The 24,865-nt window shown below is 37.7% G+C and overlaps 1 protein-coding gene and 2 long non-coding RNA genes across 7 annotated transcripts; 1 reads left to right on the top strand and 2 right to left on the bottom strand.

Annotated features, from left to right (window-relative positions):
• The first annotated feature begins 8,831 nt into the window (after positions 1 to 8,831).
• LOC147390958 (ankyrin repeat-containing protein BDA1-like) lies at positions 8,832 to 18,390 on the top strand. 2 transcript variants are annotated; one of them, XM_086417089.1, is made up of 3 exons: positions 8,832 to 9,614; positions 14,358 to 14,966; positions 18,037 to 18,191. In XM_086417089.1, the coding sequence occupies exons 1-3, from the start codon at positions 9,036 to 9,038 to the stop codon at positions 18,058 to 18,060; spliced, it is 1,212 nt and encodes a 403-aa protein (XP_086273215.1). In that variant the 5' UTR covers positions 8,832 to 9,035; the 3' UTR covers positions 18,061 to 18,191. The 2 variants fall into 2 exon arrangements, with proteins under 2 accessions (XP_086273215.1, XP_086273216.1); XM_086417090.1 differs by having other exon boundaries at positions 8,837 to 9,614; positions 14,358 to 14,523; positions 18,037 to 18,390.
• A 707-nt stretch (positions 18,391 to 19,097) lies between these two features.
• On the bottom strand, positions 19,098 to 21,098 carry LOC147390957 (uncharacterized). Of its 4 annotated transcripts, XR_015170260.1 has the most exons (5): positions 20,930 to 21,098; positions 20,812 to 20,823; positions 20,622 to 20,736; positions 19,851 to 19,994; positions 19,098 to 19,764 (listed from the first exon to the last, which is right to left on the bottom strand). It is a non-coding gene; the product is annotated as an uncharacterized LOC147390957 (long non-coding RNA). The 4 variants fall into 4 exon arrangements; XR_015170258.1 differs by having other exon boundaries at positions 19,099 to 19,764; positions 20,812 to 21,098; XR_015170259.1 differs by lacking the exon at positions 20,812 to 20,823 and having other exon boundaries at positions 19,099 to 19,764.
• A 27-nt stretch (positions 21,099 to 21,125) lies between these two features.
• Positions 21,126 to 24,491, bottom strand: LOC147390956 (uncharacterized). Its single transcript, XR_015170261.1, has 3 exons — positions 24,058 to 24,491; positions 21,402 to 21,848; positions 21,126 to 21,283 (listed from the first exon to the last, which is right to left on the bottom strand). It is a non-coding gene; the product is annotated as an uncharacterized LOC147390956 (long non-coding RNA).
• Positions 24,492 to 24,865: the final 374 nt, after the last annotated feature.

The following is a 24,865-nucleotide window of genomic DNA, read 5'->3' as shown; positions in this document are numbered from 1 at the left end:
CAAAAATTATTCGAAACTTATTCGAAAATTATTTACTATCTGAAAATTATCAACATAAAGTAAACTCGAGAGAGAGTACTGGAAGAACCACATAAAAGGTTTTCAAAAATTTTGTCATAAATTTTGGGAGATTTTTAATCTTTTCATTTATTTTTCTCTTTGAAGTATTTTCACAAACACTTGCAGAGCAAAGCTTAGACATACTCAAACAATAAACCAAAATCACCATTCAAACCTTTCAAAACCCCAATTTCCGTCAAGATTACTATGCTGTTAAAAGAACCCAGCTTCAATTAAACCAAAAAATATATATAAAAATAATTTTACTAAAAATCTAAAATTAGAAAAACAATGGGCTTACTTACCTTTCTGATTAAACCTTGATATAAATTTAAATAAAAGCGTTACTAAAAACCTGGGCTTAAACCCTCTCTTTCGATCTCCTTTTTACTTCTACCTCCCTTTGTTTGCACACCAAATCTTATTTATAAGAGACTAATCCTTTGTGTAAAGGGGTTGAGATCGTGACAGCTAGGGGTTGAGGTCGTGAGGCGATGCCGCGATGAAGAGAAAGAGTTGAGCCGCTGCTTGAGATCGTTGAAGAAGAACGATGGGGCGAGGGTTTTCGACTTCGACATAGCATCTCTAAGTTCTAAGTTAGAACTTCTAACTTTGAAAGAGAGAGAGTAATAAAGAAGAGAGACAGTAAGAAGAGAGATATGTCTCGTCTTCTAAGTTCTAAGTTAGAATTTCTTTTTTTTTTTTTTTTGAAGATTAATGGGGGGTTAGGCAGACCCCCAACCAGAGAAAACTAGCTACAATCTGTCAAATCTATGCCCAGAGGCGTCCTTACAAACAATGTCCCTAAGACTAGTTGGGAGATCCCCATACTCAAAAAGAGTTCTGCCCGTATTGGGAAGGATGGAGGCTAAAAAGTCCGCCGCTTGGTTGCATTCTCTAAAACAGAAGCTGAACTCGATTTGATGAAAAGACGAAACTTTAGCTCTTATAGCTTTGACCAACCTCTCTTCCTTCCATGGAATACCTTGCTTCCCCTTGATGCATTCGATTGCCACCTTCGAGTCTGATCTAACCTGCAAGTTCTGGATATTCTCTTCTACTGCTATAATCATTCCCTTTAGAATTGCTTGAAGCTCGTGGAAAAGGACGGTTTTTCCTTGCGTATGCTCAGCTAGGGCCTTTACTGTAATGCCGTTGCTATCTCTGATTATGGCTCCTTCTCCTCCAACATCCCCTCTTAGAGATCCATCAGTATTCAGGACATGGAATTCCTCTGGGGGTTTGTCCCATTTACACCTTACCAAGGTTCTAACCTCAAAATTCGGTGAGAGGCTCCATAAATCCATGAAATTCCTTGAATGGGCATTATCTTCGACAGTGGCTGTTAAGCTTTGGAATCTTATCTGGACATCTCTTACAATGAAGGACTCTAGAAGCTCTAGAGGGTTGTAGCTGTTTTGGAACAATCTTCTACATCTTTCGGCCCATAAGTGGTGTATGAAAGCGTTGAAGGCGAGTTTCTTCATGATGGTTATCGTAGAATTGCCACTAAAGTTGCTGCAAGCCCATTTCACTTCTTCTCTCCAGTCTCTGTTCGAGTGGCTTATACATGACCTTTTTAAGATCTTCTGCCAAAGCTTAAAAGAGTACTCGCACCCTAAAAACAAATGGTCTTCATTCTCCGACGAGTTTCTGCAAAAACAACAGCTTGAAGTTTGAATGATGCCTTTTCCCTTCAACCTATCTTGTGTCTTCAGCCCCTTGTTAAGGCATAGCCAAGATGTAGCACTGTGCCGTTTAATGTTGTTTGGGAACCATACCAATCTATGCCACGTGACTTGAGTAGATGGATTTTTAATGCTTTTATAGGCTGACTTCATGGAGAACATACCTTTGGGATCGGGGGTCCATATAACTCTATCATTCTCAGTGCAATCCAAGTCCAAGGCACTGATCTGCTGCCACATCCCCCCCAACGAGGCCGCTAAGTGGTAAGGCATGGACCATCGCTCATTTAAAATCAAAGTGTTAACCTTAGCTTCTATGTGCAATCTGTTCTCATAAGGGTTGTGGTGTAAAGTGTTTAGAATTACCCCCCTATCTATCCAAGGATCCTGCCAAATGAAGGTATCATTTCCATCACCAATTCTGTGCACAATCCACTCTCTGACGGTCTCCCTTAGGTGGAGAATTTTCCTCCACATCCAAGAGACTTGGTTGTGTTTTATGGGCATTGTCCAGAAATGATCCCTTTTATCATGTTTTCCTTGATCCACTGAACCCAAATGCTCCTCTTGTTTGAGGCGATATCCCATATTTGCCTAGCTATACCTGCCTTGTTTTGAATCTCCAAATCACGGATGCCTAGTCCTCCCTCTTCCCTATCTCTTGTTATTTTCTTCCAGCTAATGCAGTGCATTTTATTGCTCATATTTGGGCCAGCCCACAGGAATTTAGCGCATATACTTTCAACCCCTTTCAACACTTTCTTGGGTAACATCAACACATTAGACCAGTAGACCTGCATGCTACTGATCACCGACTTGATAAGCTCCATCCGCCCCGCTAGAGATAAAAATCTTGCTTTCCAAGACTTTATCTTGCTTGTGATCTTGGTGAGAAGAGGTTGACAATCAGCTAGTTTCAGTCTTGAGGAAATGAGGGGCAGTCCGAGGTACTTGACCGGGAGAGAAGCTTCACCAATCTGCAGTGTATTGCAGATTTTTACTTTGTCTCTAGTACTTATCCCTGCACAATATAGGCAACTTTTTTGCAGGTTCATGTTTAGCCCTGTTGTGTTACTAAACCATTTGAGCGCTTCCTTGATGGCTTCAGCAGATTTGGGGGTGCCTCTAAAGAAAAGCATAACATCGTCTGCGAAAATCAAGTGACTAATTTCCGGGGCTTTGCACTTTTCCATCAGCTCTATGTGGCCACTTCTGGTGAGATCCTCAAGCTTGGCTGTCAACATCTCCATAACTAGAACGAATAAGTAAGGGGAGATAGGATCTCCTTGTCGAATTCCCCTTCTACCCTGGAAGTAGCCTTTCAACTCTCCATTTATTGCTACTGAGTACATAGGTGTGGATATACATCCCCATATCCAAGCAATGAAGTTGTCGGGGAAGTTCATCATTTCGAGACAGTAGATAATCGCCTCCCAAGCCACTGAGTCATAAGCTTTCTTCAGATCCACTTTGGCCACACATCTAGGGGGCCCCTTGCCTCTATGAAAATTTCTGACAAGCTCATGGGACAGCATTATGTTGTCTTTTATTGATCTTCCTTGGATGAAAGCTGATTGGTTTGGACTGACTAGCTTGTTCAGTGTTCCTTTCAGCCTGTTAGCTAGAATCTTTGAGATACACTTGTACAACACGTTGCAACAAGCTATGGGCCTGAACTCGTCCATGGAGGTGGGTCTTTCAGTTTTTGGGATGAGCGTTAAGATTGTTGCATTCACTTCTTTCACCAACTTGCCCTTTTGAAAATAGAATTGAATAGCATCCTTAATATCACTTTTAATGATGTTCCATGTCTTGTGGAAGAAGGTAGCCGTATACCCATCTGGGCCTGGGGCTTTGTCTCCATCGATGGAGAACATTACTCTAGTGATTTCCTCTTCGCTTACAGGGAGGAGCAACTCTTCGACTGAAAGCGCGTCTAGCTTCTTCAACTGGACTTCATTGACACCTGTGCTGGATTTAGATCTTGCCCCATACAAATTCTTATAGTACCCACTGATTTCAGCTTCCAACCCCTCTTCGTTCTCCAGCATGTTCCCATTGCTATCTTGCAGTGAGGTGATTATGTTCCTAGCTCTTCTAGCCACCAAGGATTTGTGGAAGAAAGGAGTATTAGAATCTCCCAACTTTAGCCAATTGACTCTGGACTGCTGTCTTATTGCTGCCTCCTCCCTTCTTGCAACCTCATAGTAGCTTTTAGAAATCCTTCTTTCTTCTTCTACTAGGGTCAGGTTCATGGGTTGAAGTTGTATCTCTTTCTGAACCTTTTGAAGATGTTGGAATGTCTGCGCAGATTTTTCCTTGTCGTCTCCATAGAGGTTGGCACTCCAAGCCTTAAGAACTGTTTTTAGTCTTTTTAACTTGAGAACCACCCTGTACATTGGATTCCCTCTCACAGGACCCTCCCAGCTGTTGCTCACCACATCCAAGAACGAATTGTTCTCTGCCCAAAAATTGAAAATTTTAAAGGGTCTAAGCTTTTTGGCCTCCATAACACCTAGGGAAACAACCATGGGGCTGTGATCCGAAATCCCTGGAGTGAGGAATTCAGCCTCGGAGCTGTTAAAAGCCTCTATCCAGTTAATGTTGGTGAGCACCCTGTCCAACTTGGATAAAATTCTTCTATTATCTTGTTTGTTGCACCAGGTAAGCTTGCAGCCCCTTGCTTTAAGGTCCATAAGGCTTGTTCTGTGCAGGCATTCCTTTAGATCTTCGACGTCAGCGTTTGTGACTCTTTTACCTCCTATCTTCTCAGCTTGAGAAGTAATGGCATTGAAGTCCCCCATGACTATCCAGGGGAAATCAGTGTGGGCTGCTATGTATTCTAGCTCCTTCCATGCCCTTTTCCTTTCGTGCCTGTCATTCTGCCCATAAATCACAGTCATGAGGAATTGGTGCCCTTCCTTGTGGCTCCCTTTCATTGTGATCATTTGGTCTGATTTGTAAACCAGCTCCATCTGCACCATACTACTGTCCCAACCGATCCATATCCTCCCCTTCAAAGCATTGGCGTAGTTATCTTCCATTTCCCAATCAGGCCATACCCTTCTCGCAGTGCTTGTTTTATTGATTTCCCTTACTCTTGTTTCCATGATCCCCATAACGTCTATTTGGTTCTTCTTAATGAATCATCTAACCTCTTGTTGCTTGAGAGGGTCGTTCATCCCTCTAATGTTCCAGGCAGCACACTTCATTGAGAATTGCCTATGTCCACCTCCTCCTCCTCTTCCTCTTGCCCCTCTCCATCGTTTTCTTGTTCCGTCATAGCTTTCATTGCTTCCTTGATGTGCTGTAGAGAAGGGAGCATGTTGGCTTGCTTCATAGAGACTTCGTCTACTTTTAGCTTATTGAAATCTTTGCTGCCCTACTTCTGAATTTCCACACTTGTGTTATCTTCCTCGTCCTGAATTGATAAGAATCTGTTGGAGGGAGTGTTGTTCTTCGTGTTGTAGTTTTTGCTTCTCCTTATGTTGCTTTCTCTCTTCTCTTGGGATTCTCCCTCCCCAAGAGTACTCTCATCACCCCTTCCTCTCTCAGGAGTCTTGTTGCTGGTCTCCCCTTTCTCCTTATTGTAGGTCCCTGTATGTGATTGCTCCTCCCACTCCAATCTATGCTGGATTTGATTACCATCCTTTCCCCTAGTTCGACTTTTCTCGTTTCGATTGTCTACTTGGTTCATATTAGTTTGGGCATTGCTGATTTTCCTGTTGTGCTTGTTGGGGATAGTAGTCCATTCTTCCTTATCTCTTTGCACTTCTTCTGTTTCTGTCGAGATCCCCTTCTCCATTGTTATGGCTTGCGCACTCTCCTTCCTAGTTTTCGTTTGGGTGCAATGTCCTTCTATATGTCCAAAGGTACAGCAGGAGGGGCATCTAGGTGGCATCCAATCATATTCGATGAAGACTTCAGCTTGAACCCCATCCTCCACTTCCACTTGGATCTTGTTTGGAAGGTCCTTCACAGCACTTATTTCCACACAGACTCTAGCATACGACAGCCTCAAGAGACCCTCTGTAGCACTATCCATAAACAGGGGTTTTCCTATCGCACTTGTTATGTAGCTTAGAGCTTCCGGGTGCCAAAACTGGTTAGGGAGATCATGGAGCTTGATCCAGGTAGGGATGGCTGCTGTTTACAGTTTTTCTAACTCTATTTTGTTCGTCCATTCCTTTAAGATCATGAGTCTTCCTGCAATAAACCACGGCCCCTCTTGGAGTGCCCTCTGTCTGTCTTCTTCATCCCTAAACTTGAAAAAATACAGCTTGTTCCCTTTTGAGAAAATCTCTAGGCTTCCTCTCGGTTTCCAAAGCTTGTTGATTGCATTCTTCACAATTGCATAAGAGAACTTATGTCCCAGAAAGTGGCCTACTAAGCTGCCCTTCCATTCTTCCTCTCCTTTCTTAAGTATTTCTTTGGGGCAAGTGATGATAAATTTGTTGCTGTCAAGAACCTGGGGGTGGAAAGTCAGTTTTCCATGTCCTCTAGCTGAGGCCTTGTTTTTTGCTCCCACCAACCCTGCCCAGGACACCTGCTTGCTGTTATTTTTAGGATTGGGCCCCTCTGTTGGGGGTACTGCTATGGCTTGGACTGTTGCATTTGTCCTTACTATGGCTGCTGATCCTGCCTCACAGGCTCTTGCCAATGTGCTGGTGCATTGAACGTCTCTCCCTCCATTATTGGTTTCATATTGTTGAGCTTCTATCGGAGTGTTTTGCACTAGGTTCTGTCCCTCCAATTCATCTAAAATCTCTCCTGTTGCTGGCATTTCATCAAACAGCTGCTGCCCTTGGTCTCTTAAAAGAAGAGGTCCTTCAGGATTCAGCAGCTTTCTCCTTTCCAAATATTCAATTGGGCTTACAGGGGTATAGCCATTCCCTCCCCTTCCACTTCCTCCGTTTCTTCCACCACTGTTAGTACCCCTCAGTCGTCCTCCTCCTCCTCTTGGCCTCAGGTTTACCCCCTCCCAGGATGGCCGTTGTAGCTCTTTGTTTGCAGATTTCTTTTCGGTATCTACCATCTTCTTCGTCTGTATTCCCAATTCTCAGTCCGTGCTGCGTCCCTCTTCAGTTACATATTTCTAAGTTAGAATTTCTAACTTTGAAAGAAAGAGTGTAATAAAGAAGAGATAGAGTAAGATAAGTCTCGTCTTACAAAGAGAGAGAGAGAGAGGTCTGAGTGCAAATGAATTGTCTTGTTTGTCTTTATTGAAGAGAGAGAGATAGTACGTCTTTATTGAAGAGAGAGAGTACAAATGAATTGTCTTGTTTGTCTGTCTTTATTGAAGAAAGAGAGAATACAAATGAATTGTCTTGTTTGTCTTTATTGAAGAGAGAGAGTACTTCTTTATTGAAGAGAGAGAGAATACAAATGAATTGTCTTGTTTGTCTTTATTGAAAAAAGAGAGAGTACAAATGAATTATCTTCTCTTTATTTAAAAGTGACAGAGAGACAGTTGTCTAATCTTTATTATTATAAAGAAAGAGAAATTAGCTTTTTATATATAAATATAAATAATAAAAATAGATATATCTTGTCGTAATTAATGTATATATATTATATATAAAAAGAAAAAGAAAAGCATTCGAATCGGAAATGTAGCGATATCCGAATTCGTATCCGAAATCTATTCGAATATTAAAAATGCATCCGAATTCGAATCCGATATCCGAAAATTTTGGATAATATTCGATTTTTCAAATTCAAATTCGAATTCGGATTCGGATTTCGACTATCCATTGACAGGCCTAATTATCATAACAATCACTTCAGTATATATTCCACCACTATAGGGTTTAAATTCCGTCGTTAAATCGTATTGTGACTGATTAGTGGCGCAGACACCTTTCGCAAGTGTGTCCTGGGATGCTAACTTTAACGGCGGATTTAATTTTTTGCTACTAAATGTGATATTCATGACGACCTCGCTGTTAAACCTTTGATTAAAACGTACTTACAGGTTAAAGTATGTTTTTCGACCATTTTAAATTTATAGGTGATGTCAGATTTTCCTCAAAATTTATAAATTAAGATAGCCAATCCTCAAAATTTGTAAATTCAACTCTGACATTACCTATAAACCATAGTATAAACTCAATATTTACAAAGTCATAACTTCAAATTTCCTCGAATAAGAGTTGAGTTTTCTCGAGATAAATAATTGTCTATTTTATCAAATACTTATTTTTTCTCATTAAAAAAATTATTATCTATCTTATTGAATACTTGATGGATAGATCGGTGGGTGGGTATTTCCACAATTGGTTCTAGTTCCAAAGATCATACACCTGAACTAAAACTGATAGGAACCTAAACTAATATTTTATTTAGGTTATGATCCTGGGTATGTGTGGAACCAACCCGTTGACACCCCTAGGATGGAGAACTCTAATTTTGGGTAATATATATACCTCGTCATCAATTTTACCATTTAAACTCCGATAAATTGATATTTTGGTCAAATATAATACATATTTGCAACCGACCCTAAAAAAATTTTGGATAAAATAATTATGGATAATTTTACCCAAATTGACAAATTTTTAGTGGGACATAAAGTATGCTCATGCCAGAATAATTCGGGTCAGATGAGTCCGGTAAGTGGATAATATCATTGCCAGCACTATCCACATGTCACCACTTGTTTGTTGCTTTTGTAATTAACTCTGCAAAACACAAACTGGATAGTTGCAAGGGAGGACGTACAGTGGGAGCACTTGCCCCCACAAGAATTTTCAAAGTCTATTGATTAGTGAGCTATTGTGATAGATTTTAGTAGTAGATAAAAAAATCTGCCACTATTGCCCCAGAATTATATTTTTTCACTCTTAGTTACTACCACAAAAGAAAATTTTACTCTTGGTTGCCCCCACATGAGCAAAATCCTAGCTCTGCCCTAGACAAACGTAAGGGACGGTTTAGCAAATCATTGTTTACGCTTGAGAAAAGTCAAACAAAAAAAATATGACCAAGAAGGTCATTTTGATAGTTTGTATATTCATAATAAAGACCGAAGGATCATTATTGTAAGGTATGTAACCATGCCAACAAGGTCCATATGCATTACATGTAGGGCCAAGGACGACTTCTTTTAACCTCAAGTCTTTCCTCACCTTTTCTTTTCTTCTTTTTTTAACTCTTTTTGGAGGACCTGGGAAAGACTCTTATTTATTTATTGTTATATCTTTGGCATTTGCCAAGCAATCTATGCTACACGAGGAAGTGATTGATTCAAGGTGAAAGGGTTGGTCCATCGTTGTGTTATAAGAAGAAATGGAGCATACTTTGATTTCAGCTGCTAGGCAAGGTGATGTCAATGCTCTATATGCTGCAATTGGGAGAAAGCCCTCAATTCTTGAGGAGTTCAACAAAGTCCCATTTTCAACTACTCCTTTACACATGGCAGCAGTGGTTGGGAAAACTGATTTTGCCATCGAGATCATGGTGTTGATGCCTTCATTAGCTAGAAAATTAGACCAAAGCGGTTACAGCCCTATGCATCTGGCTTTGATGAATGGACATGAAGAGGTAGCCCGAGAGCTGTTAGCAATGGACGCAGAACTTGCACGTGTGAAGGGTAGGGAGAGGAAGACTCCTCTTCACTATGCGGCTGAACGAGGGTACACTACTGTTTTGGGTGAAATGTTGGAGTCTTGCTCAGATTCTATCAAAGACTTGACTGCTCGAAAGGAGTCCGCACTTCATGTTGCCGTGCAAAATAACCATTATGAAGTCTTCAAAATCATGGTGAAATGGATCGAAAGTTCCAGAAAGTACCAGGAGGTCTTCTCCTGGAAAAACAGAGAAGGAAACACGTTTTTGCACCTTGCTGCCCTTGGACAACAACTCCAAGTAAATCCTATCCTTTCTTCTTGTTTTTCTTTTATTGGGTTTGTTAAGATGTGCCCTAAGACACAAGTTGCATTAAACATACTTAGGAAATTTAATTTCCTGCCAAATATGCCCTCAGGGTATTATAAAAAATACCCTAGCACGCATGCTTATTAGTTTACAAGGCATAGTTAATGCAACTTCACGCGTGCCCTTAGGGAATGGATCCTTTGTAGCGCGTCTCCTCTGTAGCTCCTACCAACAATTAAGGGTGCGCCACATCATCAAGGTGATTCCATCCAATCATTTAGGTCTAGGAGTTCAGTGACCATCCATTTTTAAATATTAGGAGTTCAGTGACAATATAAATATATATATAGGGAAATGTTCAACACCCTACACTTTAACAAATGTGTTTTGTCCTACATGGGTTAGAAGTTTTGGAATAGGCTGATTTTTGGTGAGGATGATCTCTATGATTAGTAGACCATCCTCACTAAAAATCAGCCCATTCCGAAATTTTTAATCCCATGTTTACAAGTTGAAAAATCGTGGACCGTCTATTTTTTGTAAACCATTTTTTATGGGGTTAGAAGTTTTGGAATGGGCTGATTTTTGGTGAAGATGATCTCCTCACCATAGAGATTATCCTCACCAAAAATCAGCCTATTCCAAAACTTCTAATCCATGTAGGACAAAACACGTTTGTTAAAGTGTAGGGTAAAACTTAGGGTGCTGAACAGGACCTATATATATATATATATATAGATATAGGGTCAGGATCCGTAGACACGTAAAGCTATTCATAAACCTACAACATGTTTTGTCTTATATGGACAAAAAGGTTTGGATTGGGTTGATTTTTTTTTAGATGACCTCTATGGTAAGGCATCATCCTTGCAAAAAGTCAGTCCATTCCATAACTTCTAACCCCATCAAAAGTAGTTTACAAAAAATGGACTATCCAAAATTCTTGAAAGTGTAAATATGGGGCTAGAAATTTCGGAATGGGGCAGATTTTTAGCAAGGATGATTTCCTCACCATAGAGATCACCCCCAGAAAAAATCAGCCCATTCCAAATCTTTTTGCCCATATAAGAAAAAACACGTTGAAATTTGATCTAAACAATGAATCCAAGAGTTCTGTTTTGTTTTTTAATTCAATTTGATGGTCTATGAACTGTAGAACAAGAGCTACAAGGGAAATGTATTACAGGATCTGCTCTCGTGCACTTAGGACACATGCTAACAAAACCCTCCTTTATTTGAGCATTCTAGTTTAGACTGTGTCTTGGTACGCCCTAAAAGAGTAGAGCAGGACTGACTGCGTTACACAATGCCCTGAGGTGGAGGTGCACAAAGAACAATAGATAATTTTCCTCAAGATACCCGTGAAAGTATATATGATTCACCTCTACGTCAGTGCAGTGTGTACTGTGTAACGGGGTGCCTAAGGCAGTCAATTCAGCATTTTCCATCCTAAAATGCAAAGTTTTGTTTGCAATCATATTATTTCACAGCTTGCCTTTGGAGTGTTGAGCTCAACAACTCTTAGTCAGATTTGAAATCTTACTCAGTAAGGAAAGTGTTTCTTTTATAGATTCAATAATTCATGTTAGTTCTCATGTATTGAGATGACTCATCTAGTTCAATATTGGATTGGGTATTTGTATGCTCCAACTATTGAGTTGACTCAGTTAGGAAATGGTTCAGATCCTCAGCCAATCAATATCATTAACCATTTGGGTCAATTTTAATCCTTGTTAGGTAGGTTGTTTTAAATTTCACAATTGTCTTGTGGATGGGATGATCCCGTGGAGTTCAATGAACGATTACATGGTTTGCACAAGGATTGATTTCGTCTTCCAAAATATTTTGCAAAACCCCAGATTTTGTGAATATTAATTTTCAGATTTTCGGGATGGGATACTTGGTTGTTTTTGCACCTTATTTGTAATATATATATTTTCACCGAGTTAACCTGCATATTTGCATCCATAAAGTTCTTTGACATTGAGGGATGAACATGGCTGGCATCAAATTTTCACTTCCTAAACTGACTCAACATTCGTCTATGCTAGATTCTTTTTACTATGTTGATTCAAAACTTTTAAGGAATCTCTAAATTTTCACACAATCCTTGATGGATAGTTATGGTGACTTGATGTAGGACATCTATAACTTTATAGAGAGAGCCTTAAGTAATTTTTTATTTTAGTAGGATTTATTTTTATTTTCTAGTTCTTGTAAGATTTCTATTACATAATTACTTTAAAAAAAAACATTTTGTCTAATTTCTAATTTGTTTAGTATCTAATTAGTTAGATTTCTATTTTGATCTAATTATATTTACTGTTATTCTTTATACTATAATTAGAAGTGTTTTTAAGTATTCAAATTGAATTATAATAGGTTTAGAAAGTTGGTATTATATTATAGAATAATGTTGAAGTGACCTTAGGCATCTATGGTTCCTATCCACTTTCACATCAAGAAGTGCGATATAAGGTTCAAGCTTGAGGTTATTCCAGTATGACTCTATATTATATATAGATTAGGAAAGTTACATTTTAGTATTTTAGAAGATTTCTAAATTTTTATGATGAAGGTATCTATATAAGAAACTTCAAAAACAAAATTCAATCAATTAAAACATATCAATTCGATTATATTTTCTCTCTTAATTACTTTATAATTCTTTATTTTATTTCTTTCAAACTATTGCTTGTTTATCTATCGAATCTAATGAATCACATGCTTATGCTATGTCAAGTGGTATCAAAGGTTCATTTGAGGGCCTTACCAACTTCAACATGGTTGAGGAACACTAGCTCTATGTAACCAATGATCTATTGGATCAAAGGTTCAAGGATTTCAAAAATGACTTGGTCAATAAGATTTGAGAGATTGTTATCTCCGTAATTGATAAGTGTGATAGCAAGAAGAAGGAAGGAGCCAACCTTCCAATCAAACCCTTGTTGAAGTGGTGGCTTTTATAGTTGACCGAGTAAACTCACTGATTTTTATGTCTATGAGACCATTGATTCATGAGAACATCGAATGGGTTGACTTATTATTGTGATTTTTTTTTTCTTTTTTGTTTCCTTTCTTGATTGCATTCACTAAGTTTTGAGTTGACTCCATGGTTGTGTTTTAATATATCATTGGAATATTAACAATTAGGGCATGTTTGATTGCACGGCAAACTTTGAGGAAAATAGTTTGTTGTGAAAAATGTGAATTTATCAGTGTTTGATTGCCAAGAAAATACTAAATGTGGGAAATCTATTTTTCACACGAGATTTGTCGCTTGGGACGGCAAATCATTTCTCACCCCTCCCCCTTAAGATATTGATTTGCCACACCGAAAGAATTTGAATCTCATAAACACCCTAATTTTTAGGTTTAAATTTGATCTAAACAAGGTCATTTTGGTAAAAATAAATAAAATTGAAACTAACAACCTTATAATCAAGGAAGTTAGTTTTCAAAACATAAAAAATATCTTTTTTTATAATTATTTAATATTTAAAACTCTATTAATTAGTATTTTAAATTATAAATAAATCTTTTTATGCAAGTCTGATTGCTCCAACCACCTATTAAACTAATTAAAAAAAGAGAAACACTTTCCTTACTAATTTAATAAGATTTGAAATCTTGCTAAGGATCATTGAGCTCAAATGGATTACCAAATTGGCAATCTAACACTATAGTCTTCTAGATTTCATCTAATGACTTGGGATCCATAAAAAATTCAAAAAAATTAGTTTTCTTGGACTTGATCTTTGGCTTTGAAAATGGACAGCTATTGTCCATCAAGATCCCAAATTTAAAACTAAAATTTAGCAGTGAAAAATAAACCATTTGAAGTTTTTTTTTTTTTTTTCCTCTATATCCCTGTGGCATCAGATCATGTTTTTGGATGCCATAAGTTGAGGTCAATGCCTTACAAGATTTGAAATCTTACCAAGTTAGTAAGGTTAGACTTACTAAAAACAATTATGAGACCCAATTTAAAAGAAAGAAATTTTCCTTGTGTTTTTCCATGATGTGCTCAAACAATGAAAAAAAGATTTGCGAGTCCATCATTTGCCTGGCAAGAACCCGCATGCATTGAATGGCATCTCTAATTTACAAAAGAGTCGTGCTGGAGTAACATTAAAATTGACATCAATTCTCACATTACTGATGTGGAGGTGCACACATAACCATAAATGGTTTTCACTCATATCTCAATGAAAAACAATCGATGGTTTGGTACATACATCCATGTCAGCAATGGCGAGAATCGATGCCAATTTTAATCTCACTTCAGCATTTTCCTTTACAAAACTACTCTTGTTAGTTGCAAAACTTCCCTTGCATGCTTGACGTGGCATGGATTGAAGAGTCTATGAGCACTGTGAGCTAAAAATCACTCCTCTAAAGTGGGGTCATCTCCAAAATCACACTCAGTTGACAAAAGTGCAAGATGAATCCTTGAGATGATTCACCCAATTCGTATTGAATGAGTACAACTCCACCGAGTTTTAAATGTAAATGCTGAAGTGACTGTGTACAACATTGCATTACACTGTGTTGATGTGGAGGTGTGCATAAAACCATGGATGCTTTTCCTCGAGATATGAGTGAAAAATCTATGGTAAGCACAGTGTGTAATGTAGTGCCTTGCACAGTCACTCTAGGGACTCTTTCAAAATTGTGTTCCTTGCCAATCACAATAAAACTGTTATTAATGTGTTTCTATTGTACACTATACAGATGATAAAGTTGTTGGGACGCACTTGTAAGGGTTGGAAGGCTAGTGTCAATGACATCAATGCCAATGGTTGGACAGCCTTAGATATCTTAATCCAAAATCCAACCGAACACAACACTAAGGAAATTCAGGGTATCCTTCGACGTTGTGGAGCAACGCAGGCACAAGGTTGTCATTCCTTTAGAACTTTTTGTACAAATCAAATGAAATTGAGGTACTTCTATTGTCTTCCTGACATAGATGTGCCGGACAGTACTCGAGATGCATTGTTGGTTGTCACCGGTCTCATTATAACAACAATCTTCCAAAACGGGGCCAACCCACCTGGTGGTTTTTGGCAAGATGACGCAGGCCTACATAATGCTGGAGACCCAATTCGACTTGACAAAGACCCTCAGTCATTCGTTGTACTCACGGCATTCAATATCACAGGGTTTCTATTGTCATTTATAGTAATTAGAGACCTCACTAGAAGAATGCCTATGAGATACTTACTTCAAGGCTCTCTCATCTGCTTATTCAGCTGTTATATCCTTTCACTTGGCTTTAGTCCAATTTACATGGTAGAAGCTTTAGCAATGCTACTTGTTGGGTTATGTGCAATAAAACTGGTAAGAATAATAAGAAGACGACAATACAGAGGAGTAGTTTAAGGCATACTTCTCCTTTGTCACAATGTTTTTTTTTGCTAAGTGTGTTTTTCTTGCATGTTTAATGTGTCGACTTAGTTATACGTGGATGTTGGAAAATGCTGGAGTGACTTCACACATTGTTGACCTGGATGTGTACGGAACCATATGTGAAATAATCGAAATAACAAAGATAACACAATCGCACAAACACAAGGATATAAATGGTTCGGCAATGTGCTATCTCCACAGAACAAAACAAGAATAATCCCTATTTTCTCATAAGTTTTATAGTCTTAGAGATCTCTTTTTATATAACCAAGAATTACCAAAACATGTAAAACTCTTCAAAATAGAAACTCCCAAAAATAGAATACTCCTTAAGAAAATATTATTCGATTGTCCTTTTAATACCCCTTTAAAAATTCAGGCCGGGGGCTTTGCATCCCCACAGCTCTATGTAGTGCAATAGAATATGAGACATTTACAAGACACCATAGACGTGTTTCATTGAAATATGAGTCAAAAACATCTATGGTTATATGTGCACCTCCACGTCAGTAATGTGTGAAACATGTCAAATTTAATGTCACTCCAACACGATTTGTGGGTGTTTTGTGTTTATGTACCAGCTCCAAAAGCTTCTATGTGTGGGTATGTTGATTCTGTTGAATTTTCATTTATGTAATCCAATGTGGTATGCCCCTGTAGCTCATTGTATCATTGCAAATCTTTCTATTATATAATCATGCACAGTATATATATATATATATATGGTCCCGTTCAGCAACAAACATTTTGACAAACATTTTGGCAAAACATTTTTCAAAACATGGGTTCGAGGTTTTGGAATGGGCTGATTTTTGGTGAGGATGATCTCTACGGTGAGGAGATCATCCTCACAAAAATCAGCTCATTCAAAAACTTCTAACCCCAGTTTACAAGTTGAAAAATCGTGTGGACCGTCCATTTTTTGTAAACCATTTTTGATGGGGTTAGAAGTTTTGGAATGGACTGATTTTGGTGATGATGATCTCCTCACCGTAGAGCTCATCCTCACCAAAAATCAGCCCATTCCAAAACCTCTAACCTATGTTTTGAAAAATGTTTTGCCAAAATTGTTTTTGCTGAACATTTCCCCTATATATTATCTATATATATATATATATATAGAACAGCGTTATTACGACCCCCTTTGCGACCCCCTTTGCGACACACCTTTTTGTCTTATATGGGAAAAAAGTTTGGAATGGGCTGATTTTTTGTGAGGATGATCTCTATGGTGAGGGGATCATCCTGGCAAAAAATCAGCCCATTCCAAAACTTCTAAACGTCCGATTTTTGTGAAAAAATTATAGACCGTCCAATTTTTGTAAATCAATTTTGATGGGGTTAGAAGTTTTGGAATGGGATGATTTTTTGCCAGGATGATCCCCTCACCATAGAGATCATCCTCACAAAAATCAGCCCATTCCAAACATTTTTGCCCATATAAGACAAAAAGGTGTGTCGTAATAACGTGACCCATATATATAATATATATATATATATATATCTATATATATATATGGGAAATGTTCAGCACCCTAAGTTTTACCACACACTTTAACAAACGTTTTTTGTCCTACATGGGTTAGAAGTTTTGGAATGAGCTGATTTTTGGTGAGGATGATCTCTATGATTAGAAGATCATCCTCCCCAAAAATCAGCCCATTCCGAAATGTTTAGCCCCATGTTTACACGTTGAAAAATTGTGGACCGTCCATTTTTTGTAAATCAATTTTGATGGGGTTAGAAGTTTTGGAATGAACTGATTTTTGGTGAGGATGATCTCCTCACTATAGAGATCATCCTCACCAAAAATCAGCTCATTCCGAAACTTCTAACCCATGTAAGACAAAACGCGTTTGTTAAAGTGTGTGGTAAAACTTAGGGTGCCGAACGGGACCCTATATATATATATATGGGTCCCGTTCAGCACCCTAAGTTTTACCACACACTTTAACAAACGTGTTTTGTCTTACATGGGTTAGCAGTTTTGGAGTGGGCTGATTTTTGGTGAGGATGATCTCTATGGTGAGGAGATCATCCTCACCAAAAATCAGCTCATTCCAAAACTTCTAACCCCATCAAAAATGGTTTACAAAAAAATGGACGGTCCACGATTTTTCAACGTGTAAACATGGGGCTAAACATTTCGGAATGGGCTGATTTTTGGGGAGGATGATCTTCTAATCATAGAGATCATCCTCACCAAAAATCAGCTCATTCCAAAACTTATAACCCATGTAGGACAAAAAACGTTGTTAAAGTGTGTGGTAAAACTTAGGGTGCTGAACATTTCCCTATATATATATATGTGGTGTGTGTGTTGTGGATCAGGTTCGATAGTCAACGTTGGGAACCAAAATTAATTTGTCCTATATAGGTTAAAAGTTCGGATTGGGCTGATTTCTTGTGAGGATGATCTCCTCACCATACAGATCATCCTCAATAAAAATCAGCCCAATCTTAAACTTTTAATCCATATAAGACAAATTTTGACTCCCAAGTTGTAGACACCTTATTTTTGGACTCGTTCAATTTCTCAACTTGTCAACCTGATTGTCGTGGATTCCTAATGATGAGTAACGAATGTTAGAGAACCCAAAAGCTTGTGCAATGGTGCTCATTAACTCAAAAAATATTAGATTCTCAAGAGGAGAATGCTGGGCAAGTGCCCTCACTGTAAATCCGCCCTTGACCGTGTTCATGCCTTTCCCACACTGCTTTCCGTTCCATCCAAAGTGCGAGGGAGAGAGAAATGTAGGAGTTTATGGGTCCTGTATAATAAAGATCCTGAAAAGAAACAAAAGAAAGAGGAGAGAGAAGCTTTGAGATTTTTAGAGAGAGAAACTATCAAAAGAAGTGTTTAGGAAGATTTGATCTTCTTCCTCGTTGAGCGGAAGATGATAGAATTTATCATACTTTTCATGTATAGTTTTTCTTCTCTTTTTGTGTTATCACTCAAGCTTCCTTTTGTTCTGGTTTCTCATGGTGCCTTCCTCATCAGGGATCTCTTGGAAGGAACTATTAAAAAGTGGGGGAAACTCAAAGAAAGATAGAGGAAACCTCCTCTTCACTGGGCTGCTGAGCGAAGGATCACTACTGTTGTGGGTGAAATGCTGGAGTCCATATTCTATCAAAGACTTGACAATTGAAAATGGGACAACACTTCACCTTGCTGTGATAAATAATCAATCATTTCCAGCCTTATTGTAGAAATTCTAAAATTTGCTAAATGTGACTATTAAGTTCCACTAGTGTTTGATTACAAAAGTATTAGAACCAAACCGATGATCAGACCAAATATTTGTGAAATTGAGCAAACCCTTTTCAATTAAGTTGGACCAATGTACATTTATTGAGGGTAATTATAAAAGCACCAAACCAATTAATAAGAGCAATCCACACCATAGCCGAATTGTTTGGTCTTATATAGGTCAAAAGCTTCAGAGAACTGTCTCCTAGGCTTGGCTTGTGAGGACTAAGTGGCTTGAGGAGTTAGAGCGAAAGTGGTGTTAGCTACTTATAATGAATTTGCACTGGGCTTGGAGTGTTTGGGTTTTGATTCAAATGAGTTGTCAAAAAGTTCCGAAGAGTAGGTATCCTCAACCACTACGTGAAAATATCATAAATTCGACGGCCCAAAACCGTCGAATTATGTAACTATTCATCAGCTTCGACCGGCGAATTGAGCCTTGTCGAAAAAAAATTCGACGGTTAGAGAGCATAGAATTTTCATCAATTTGACGGCTCAAAACCGTCGAATCGGGGATTTTTACAACAATAACGACGGCTTGAGGCTGTCGAATAACATATTTCGTCGGCTTAAGGCCGTCGAATAACATATTTTCGTCGGCTTGAGACAGTTCTTTCGCATCTTTCTTTTCTATTCTAAGCTTTATTTGGGAATCAAAAAAATGAAGGCCCAATAAGATTGGTTCTGATTTGAACTCCATGGAACCCTCATTTTTTGGGCCTAACTACTAGTAGCATTTTTAGTCCTAAAATTGGTTTATCAACCAGCACTGATAATTGTTGAGACAATTGAAAGTATGTTTATTGATCTCTTTGGGCTAGGTAAGAATGTGAAAGTACTGGATTAGTTCAAATGGATACAGTGTGACAATGATTGGAATCAAGAATCCCAGTAAAGCAAATGTACATTCATATCTGGAATGGATGCACCTGGGTTGGTCTGATTCAGACCCAACCCAGTTTAGGGCATAGCTGCAGATGAAGGGGATATAATTATTAAGGAACAGAGCATGATTTCTTTTGTATATCAAGGTTATTTAACTTTGAGCAATGCCATTTATTACATAGGAGTTAAAATAAATCTTTTACGTTCAACAGATTCTCTTTTTTTTCTTCTGACCGGTGAATTGCAAGTTCCAACATCAAATTGGCCGTTGTTACAGACTCCCCATCTGAACAAGCAATCTCATTCAGCAATGACATCTTTTTCTTTTCGTGATACCAAACTGCATCTTTTTATGGGATTCATAATTTTATATTCCGAGGAGAGCACATCTATGATTCTTGAGCCTGTCACGTCAGGTAAGTTGATTGAGTTGCCACGTGCCTAAGTCAGATTATCTACACTCTTCTCTTAGAGACAAGATCCAGAACGGCTTCCTGTTCCTATAGCATAAGAACAGTGTCTACGTGGCCTGTTTTGGTAGAAGTTTAAAATACATTGGACACCTTACCAAGCCTTTTTTTGGAAGCAGGTCTTCTGTATATCAAGAAAGGTATACCAAATTCAAAAATTAAGCTCATACCACTAAAAATTGTAACAAAAAAGCGAGATAACAAGCTTACCTCCTCATATGGAGGAGTTGAGAGTAACCAAATCATACTTCCGATGCATCCTACTGTTGTGAGGAAACCCCCAATATTCCAGAGGAGATGCATGTAAACACCATTAGCCGAAGCTATTAGAGCACAACATAACGTGAGATAAACCTGCAAGAATCAAAACTAATTAGATACAAGTCCTCAAATTTGGTTCCAAAGCACATTAATTAGAACTTGAACAGATTTGGGAAAGAAAAAAGTGAAAATCATTCTCATTGATTCAACTGGTTGGGGTCTAAAAAATGAAAGATGACCCGTGTTCCCACTCTACTCTGTCTAGTGCTTTATCTTCTGTCAAAACATGTACTTTTAAGTGCATCTAGTAAAATCATTTAATGAATGCATCAAAGTATTTCCATTGACAATCACCAGCATTGGGCATCCCATCCTAAAGAGTAAAAAGATGGACACCCACTAGAAGTCTACTCATCCTTTAGCCGTCTTAACGCTTAAACCACTGTTTTTTTCTCAAAGAGATGCATCAGGCATGCATAGGACTAGTTAAAATTGGATTTAGCTACTCTAATGGAATAAATAAAAGGAATAAATGAAGATTAAGGTTTTCCCTAGTCATCTCTAAACCATGCAAGTCCAAACATTCTTTTCCTAGTCAGAGATACCTTAGTGCCCAGACAATAAAGGCTGCTAAACAGAAACATACAAGTGCTAATTGAGAAAACTTAACGAAGTAACAGCTTCAGCCAAACAAAGAAAAACAGAACAGTTGGCACATACCTTAAACCAGATACGGTATGTCGTTGCCTTAACTGACCTAATTCACTTGCTGCCATTGAAGGCGGCCTCTCATCCTAGGCTTTTCATTTCGTAAGAATCTACCTCCAAGTAATGACTGGAAAATGATACAGGATCAGATTAAACCAGATCCAATTCAAGCAGAAGTTTTGCATGCTACATAAAAACTCACCACAGAGGATTCCTAACCCAAGACAAAACATGAGTGTGCATCCAAAATAGAAGTTAGTCTGGAAGAAGCCTGACATCTTTGTCTTCACATGGTAATAATATATGGAGTTGAGGTATACCTAGACAGCCGTCGATGCAGCAAAGAAGAATGAAGTCCATTGCCAATGATAGTTCTCAGCATTCAACAAGAAATATGTACCCACAATTGTTAACATAAATGGTAACAATAATGAGAATCAGGAAAACCAACAACGTAAATCCTCAAACTTCTCAAACTTTTTGGGATGCTCCACCAAACATTGGACAGTCTGTATAACAGGAGTTATTAAACCAAAATTAAATTACATATTGTAAAAGTACAAAAATAAATTATCTAAAACCCATTCCTGCACTGGCATATCCTCCTGAAGCTCTCTCTTGACAGTTTCAAGCCCCCCAATGTCGCTCCAACTGACATTGGGCTCTTCAACTACCTGTAAGCATCAAAATTCAAGGTGTCAAACTAATACTAAAAAAAGATGTGCATCTCATATCAAAGGAGGTCATGTATTTGGAGATCTGTGAAAATGGTAGATATTTATGAAAACTCACTGTTTCACGCAAAGCAGAGGGTTTGCTTGTCCCAAGAGTAGTCTTGAAGTGCTCATCTGTCACGGTCATGGAGTTAAGTATCTCAGCATTTATGGAGCAGTCTTGAAACCCATTCATTATGCCATTTCATGCCCACAACACCTTCATTTGCCCATTTACTACTTATAAAACCACAACATCAAGAAGACATCAAGACGCCGCATAAGTTTCAAGTAAATAATTCTTTCACATTTACTACTTATATCTAGGAATTGAGAATGTCAAGGACCTATCAAGCTGGCTACCATGATACCTCAGCACCCTTACTTGGATTTTGGAAAGCAGAGAAACCCCAGAAAGTTTTCAAGGTGTAAGGTGGATAGATAGTAGCTCCTTCTTCAGTGATCTTTACTATTGCAATTTTCAATTCAGTCTGTTACATTAACCAAGGTGACCTTTACAAGGATTCTACAAATCAAAATACCATATTCAGTTCAATTATTTCTAACCAAACAAGGATCTACAAAGATCAATAAACCATTATAAAGATTAGATCCATTACAAAACATGACATAGAGTGAAAAATTTGTGTGCACATGCCTATGATCGACACTATATACATTCTACTTACAAAAGTGTGTATTTATGAGAATATTTATCCATGAGTCGCAAGGTATGACACTTGGTAAGATCGAATAGTTCAAATTTAATGGGACCCATGGACCCACCTAAGCGATCTTTACCATATAACAAATGACCCAATAAAAAATAAACACACCCAACTCAATCCCCTTTTCTCTTACACCACACAAATATATGTAGGTTGTACAAAAAATAAAATTATGAGTGCTAATAAATTCTTAGTTACCATTTATCAGAAAAAGATTATTAATCTCTTCCTCTTTGTCTGCTTAGAATTCAAATCAGTTTGGTTTCCCTCACCCAAATTTTACTCTCTCGAATGGTCACATGTATGATATACAAAACATAGTTTGGGCTAGTTTTTCATAGTTCAATAAATGTATGATACAAATAAGTAGATATATGCAACCAATATTCATTATTATATGGAAATCACATCCTTTAGATCTCGAAGACCTAAAAGTTCCAATTTCTCCCCACACACCACTAATGCATCTAATGTGGAGAGCAAATATGATAGATAAATTGATGCTTGAATACATGATGAAAAAAATGTAACTTTTATGCACACTATCCAAAAAATGTTAATATAGAAACTGTCATGCTTCCGTGAATCATACAAGACAGGTAGATATATGTGACCAATGTTAATAAGTATGATTCGGAAAATATTATGCTTCAAGAATCGCGAATAATTGAAAATCACATACCACCTTAAAGAATCTCAACGTGCACCAATTTGGCAACTCTTTGGATCTACTTATTTGGTAAATGATGTGTGAATAAGATGAGAAATAATAACAAATCAAAGCAAAGCCCCAGAGTACACATTCTCATATATGCTTCACCCGTCGGTAACTATTTCAAGGTGAGTTTGTTTCTATTTAAGAGTGGTAATTTTAGTAAAAAAATGATGTTGCTGGTAATTTTGGTTTAATTTTAGTAGATTTTCATTGTCCCAAACCTTTTTGTTTCTTTTTTGGGTAACCATGACTTGAACCCACCACCTTGCATTGCAATATTTCAACCAAACTTATAGACATCCAAAACAACAAAGATAGATAGTATTTACATATCAAAATATATACAGAACCAACATAATCTAGTATCCCTTCTGTAATGCAATGAGCTTCTAGAAGTTGTATATGCAATAATTTCCAATGAAAGATGACTCTTTTCTATACAAATGCAAACTATTTCAGAAAATGTATGAATCATCGAATGTCTGCTCATATCGTACCCAAATTAATCTCACAATGACTTTTAATTGCCATGGTTGGAACTTGGCATACACTCAAAAGAGGAATGCCACCCATGACAGATTCATAAAAGATCAGATCACTGAAGATCCTAAGGATACACACCACAAAAATCTCAATGACTGCCAAATGGGAAAGAAAGATGTTATTGGCACCCCAACTTTTACTTATTACACCCACATTTCTTAAATTATTTAAGTATTGGCCAATTTTTCAACTGAGCTATATGTATGAGAAGATCTTCTTGAGAGTGCTGTATATGTAGTTTTTTTTTCATAACACATTCTTCTCTGTTTTTTTTTTTTTTTTCTTTTTCAATCTAAAGTCATAAAATTGAAAGCCCAAAGAACCACATTATAACATATAACAATCCAAAATGAACCTAAAAACAAAATAAGGGAAGAATCATTCCAAAATACACACAAAAAGGATAAAAATAAAAAATAAAAAATAAGTTTGTTTTCAGAACATCTGAAAAGGTGCAAAACATTAATCCAAACAAGAACCATATAATGCTACAGAGAAAGAAATAAGAAATTAGGGTCTAACAAACCTAGAACATATAAAGGACAAATCAGAAAATAAGAATTCCAAAAACAAACCTTGAGTTGCAGAGTGCTTAAGCTTCGATTGAATAGAAATCTTGAACTAAATAATTGGTAAATAGATGAGAAACTAATCCCATTTTCTTCTAAAATTTTCCAAATAAATAATTGCAAGGAGATCTAGAGTGGTTTTTAGGGCTTTTTTAGGGTTTTTGGGAGAGATGGACTTACAGATGAGATCTGGAGTGGTTTGATCAGTGGCACCGATGAGTGAGCTTCAATTCTGTGGGTTTTTGACTTGAGCTCTAATTTCTTCTTTGATTTGAGCTCTAAGATATTAAAAATCCATCGACGAAGTGACAAGAGCTTGTTCGGTGCTCTCGATCGATCCAAAATGGGAGATTGAGGGATGTGAGTGAGAGTGAGAGATCGTTCGGTGCTCTCGATCGCTCGATGTTCATGAATGTCTGTTTGATCGAACCAAATCAAAAGGGAAAATTTGTAAGACGTTAAGATCAAGAGGGAAAGTCTGTGAGTGAGTGATCTTTTTTCCAATGTATCGAATGCCTGATTTTCCTTCGAAATAGGCAAACAGTTGAGAAGAAAAACCTATTAAGACGTTAAGGCTTTTTTTATTTATTAATTTCGGTGGTTCGTTGGGTTGAGGCTGTCAAAATATTTTCTTAGGCTTAATGGGCTGGCAGAAATAAACGTTGCTCTTGGGCCACCGAGTTTAACGCTTTAGTAGTATCGAATTTTAACTTTTTTGAGGTAGTGAACTTGGTTTCCAACCTTAAGAAGGTATTGAAAGGTGGGCAAGTATTGAGGCATCAAGTACTTGGCATAATTAAGAGTAAGATTCCTGATGATGATCTTGACTTATTCTTTCTCCTAGGGTCGGTCCCGTAATTGAACAGCTTTAGTTCTCCATCGAGCAATGAACTCAGTGAAGGTTTCCCAGGGCTTTTGTTTAGTCGATTCTAAATCCCTTCGTGTGAGTTGATGTCCGTGTTAGAAGAATACCGACCAATAAACTCCT

This window comes from Akebia trifoliata, chromosome 11, assembly GCF_017979445.1.
Source record: "Akebia trifoliata isolate Shusen 1 chromosome 11, ASM1797944v1, whole genome shotgun sequence".
Taxonomy (NCBI): Eukaryota; Viridiplantae; Streptophyta; class Magnoliopsida; order Ranunculales; family Lardizabalaceae; genus Akebia; species Akebia trifoliata.
This window is presented reverse-complemented; position numbering and strand designations above follow the sequence as displayed.

Excerpts from the sequence above, each read along its gene's own strand:
- LOC147390958 (XM_086417089.1), top strand. The coding sequence starts at position 9,036 with ATGGAGCATACTTTGATTTCAGCTGCTAGGCAAGGTGATGTCAATGCT. Across the intron at positions 9,615-14,357 it reads CCCTTGGACAACAACTCCAA|ATGATAAAGTTGTTGGGACG; the intron begins GTAAATCCTATC and ends TACACTATACAG. Across the intron at positions 14,967-18,036 it reads GGTTATGTGCAATAAAACTG|GGATCTCTTGGAAGGAACTA; the intron begins GTAAGAATAATA and ends CTTCCTCATCAG.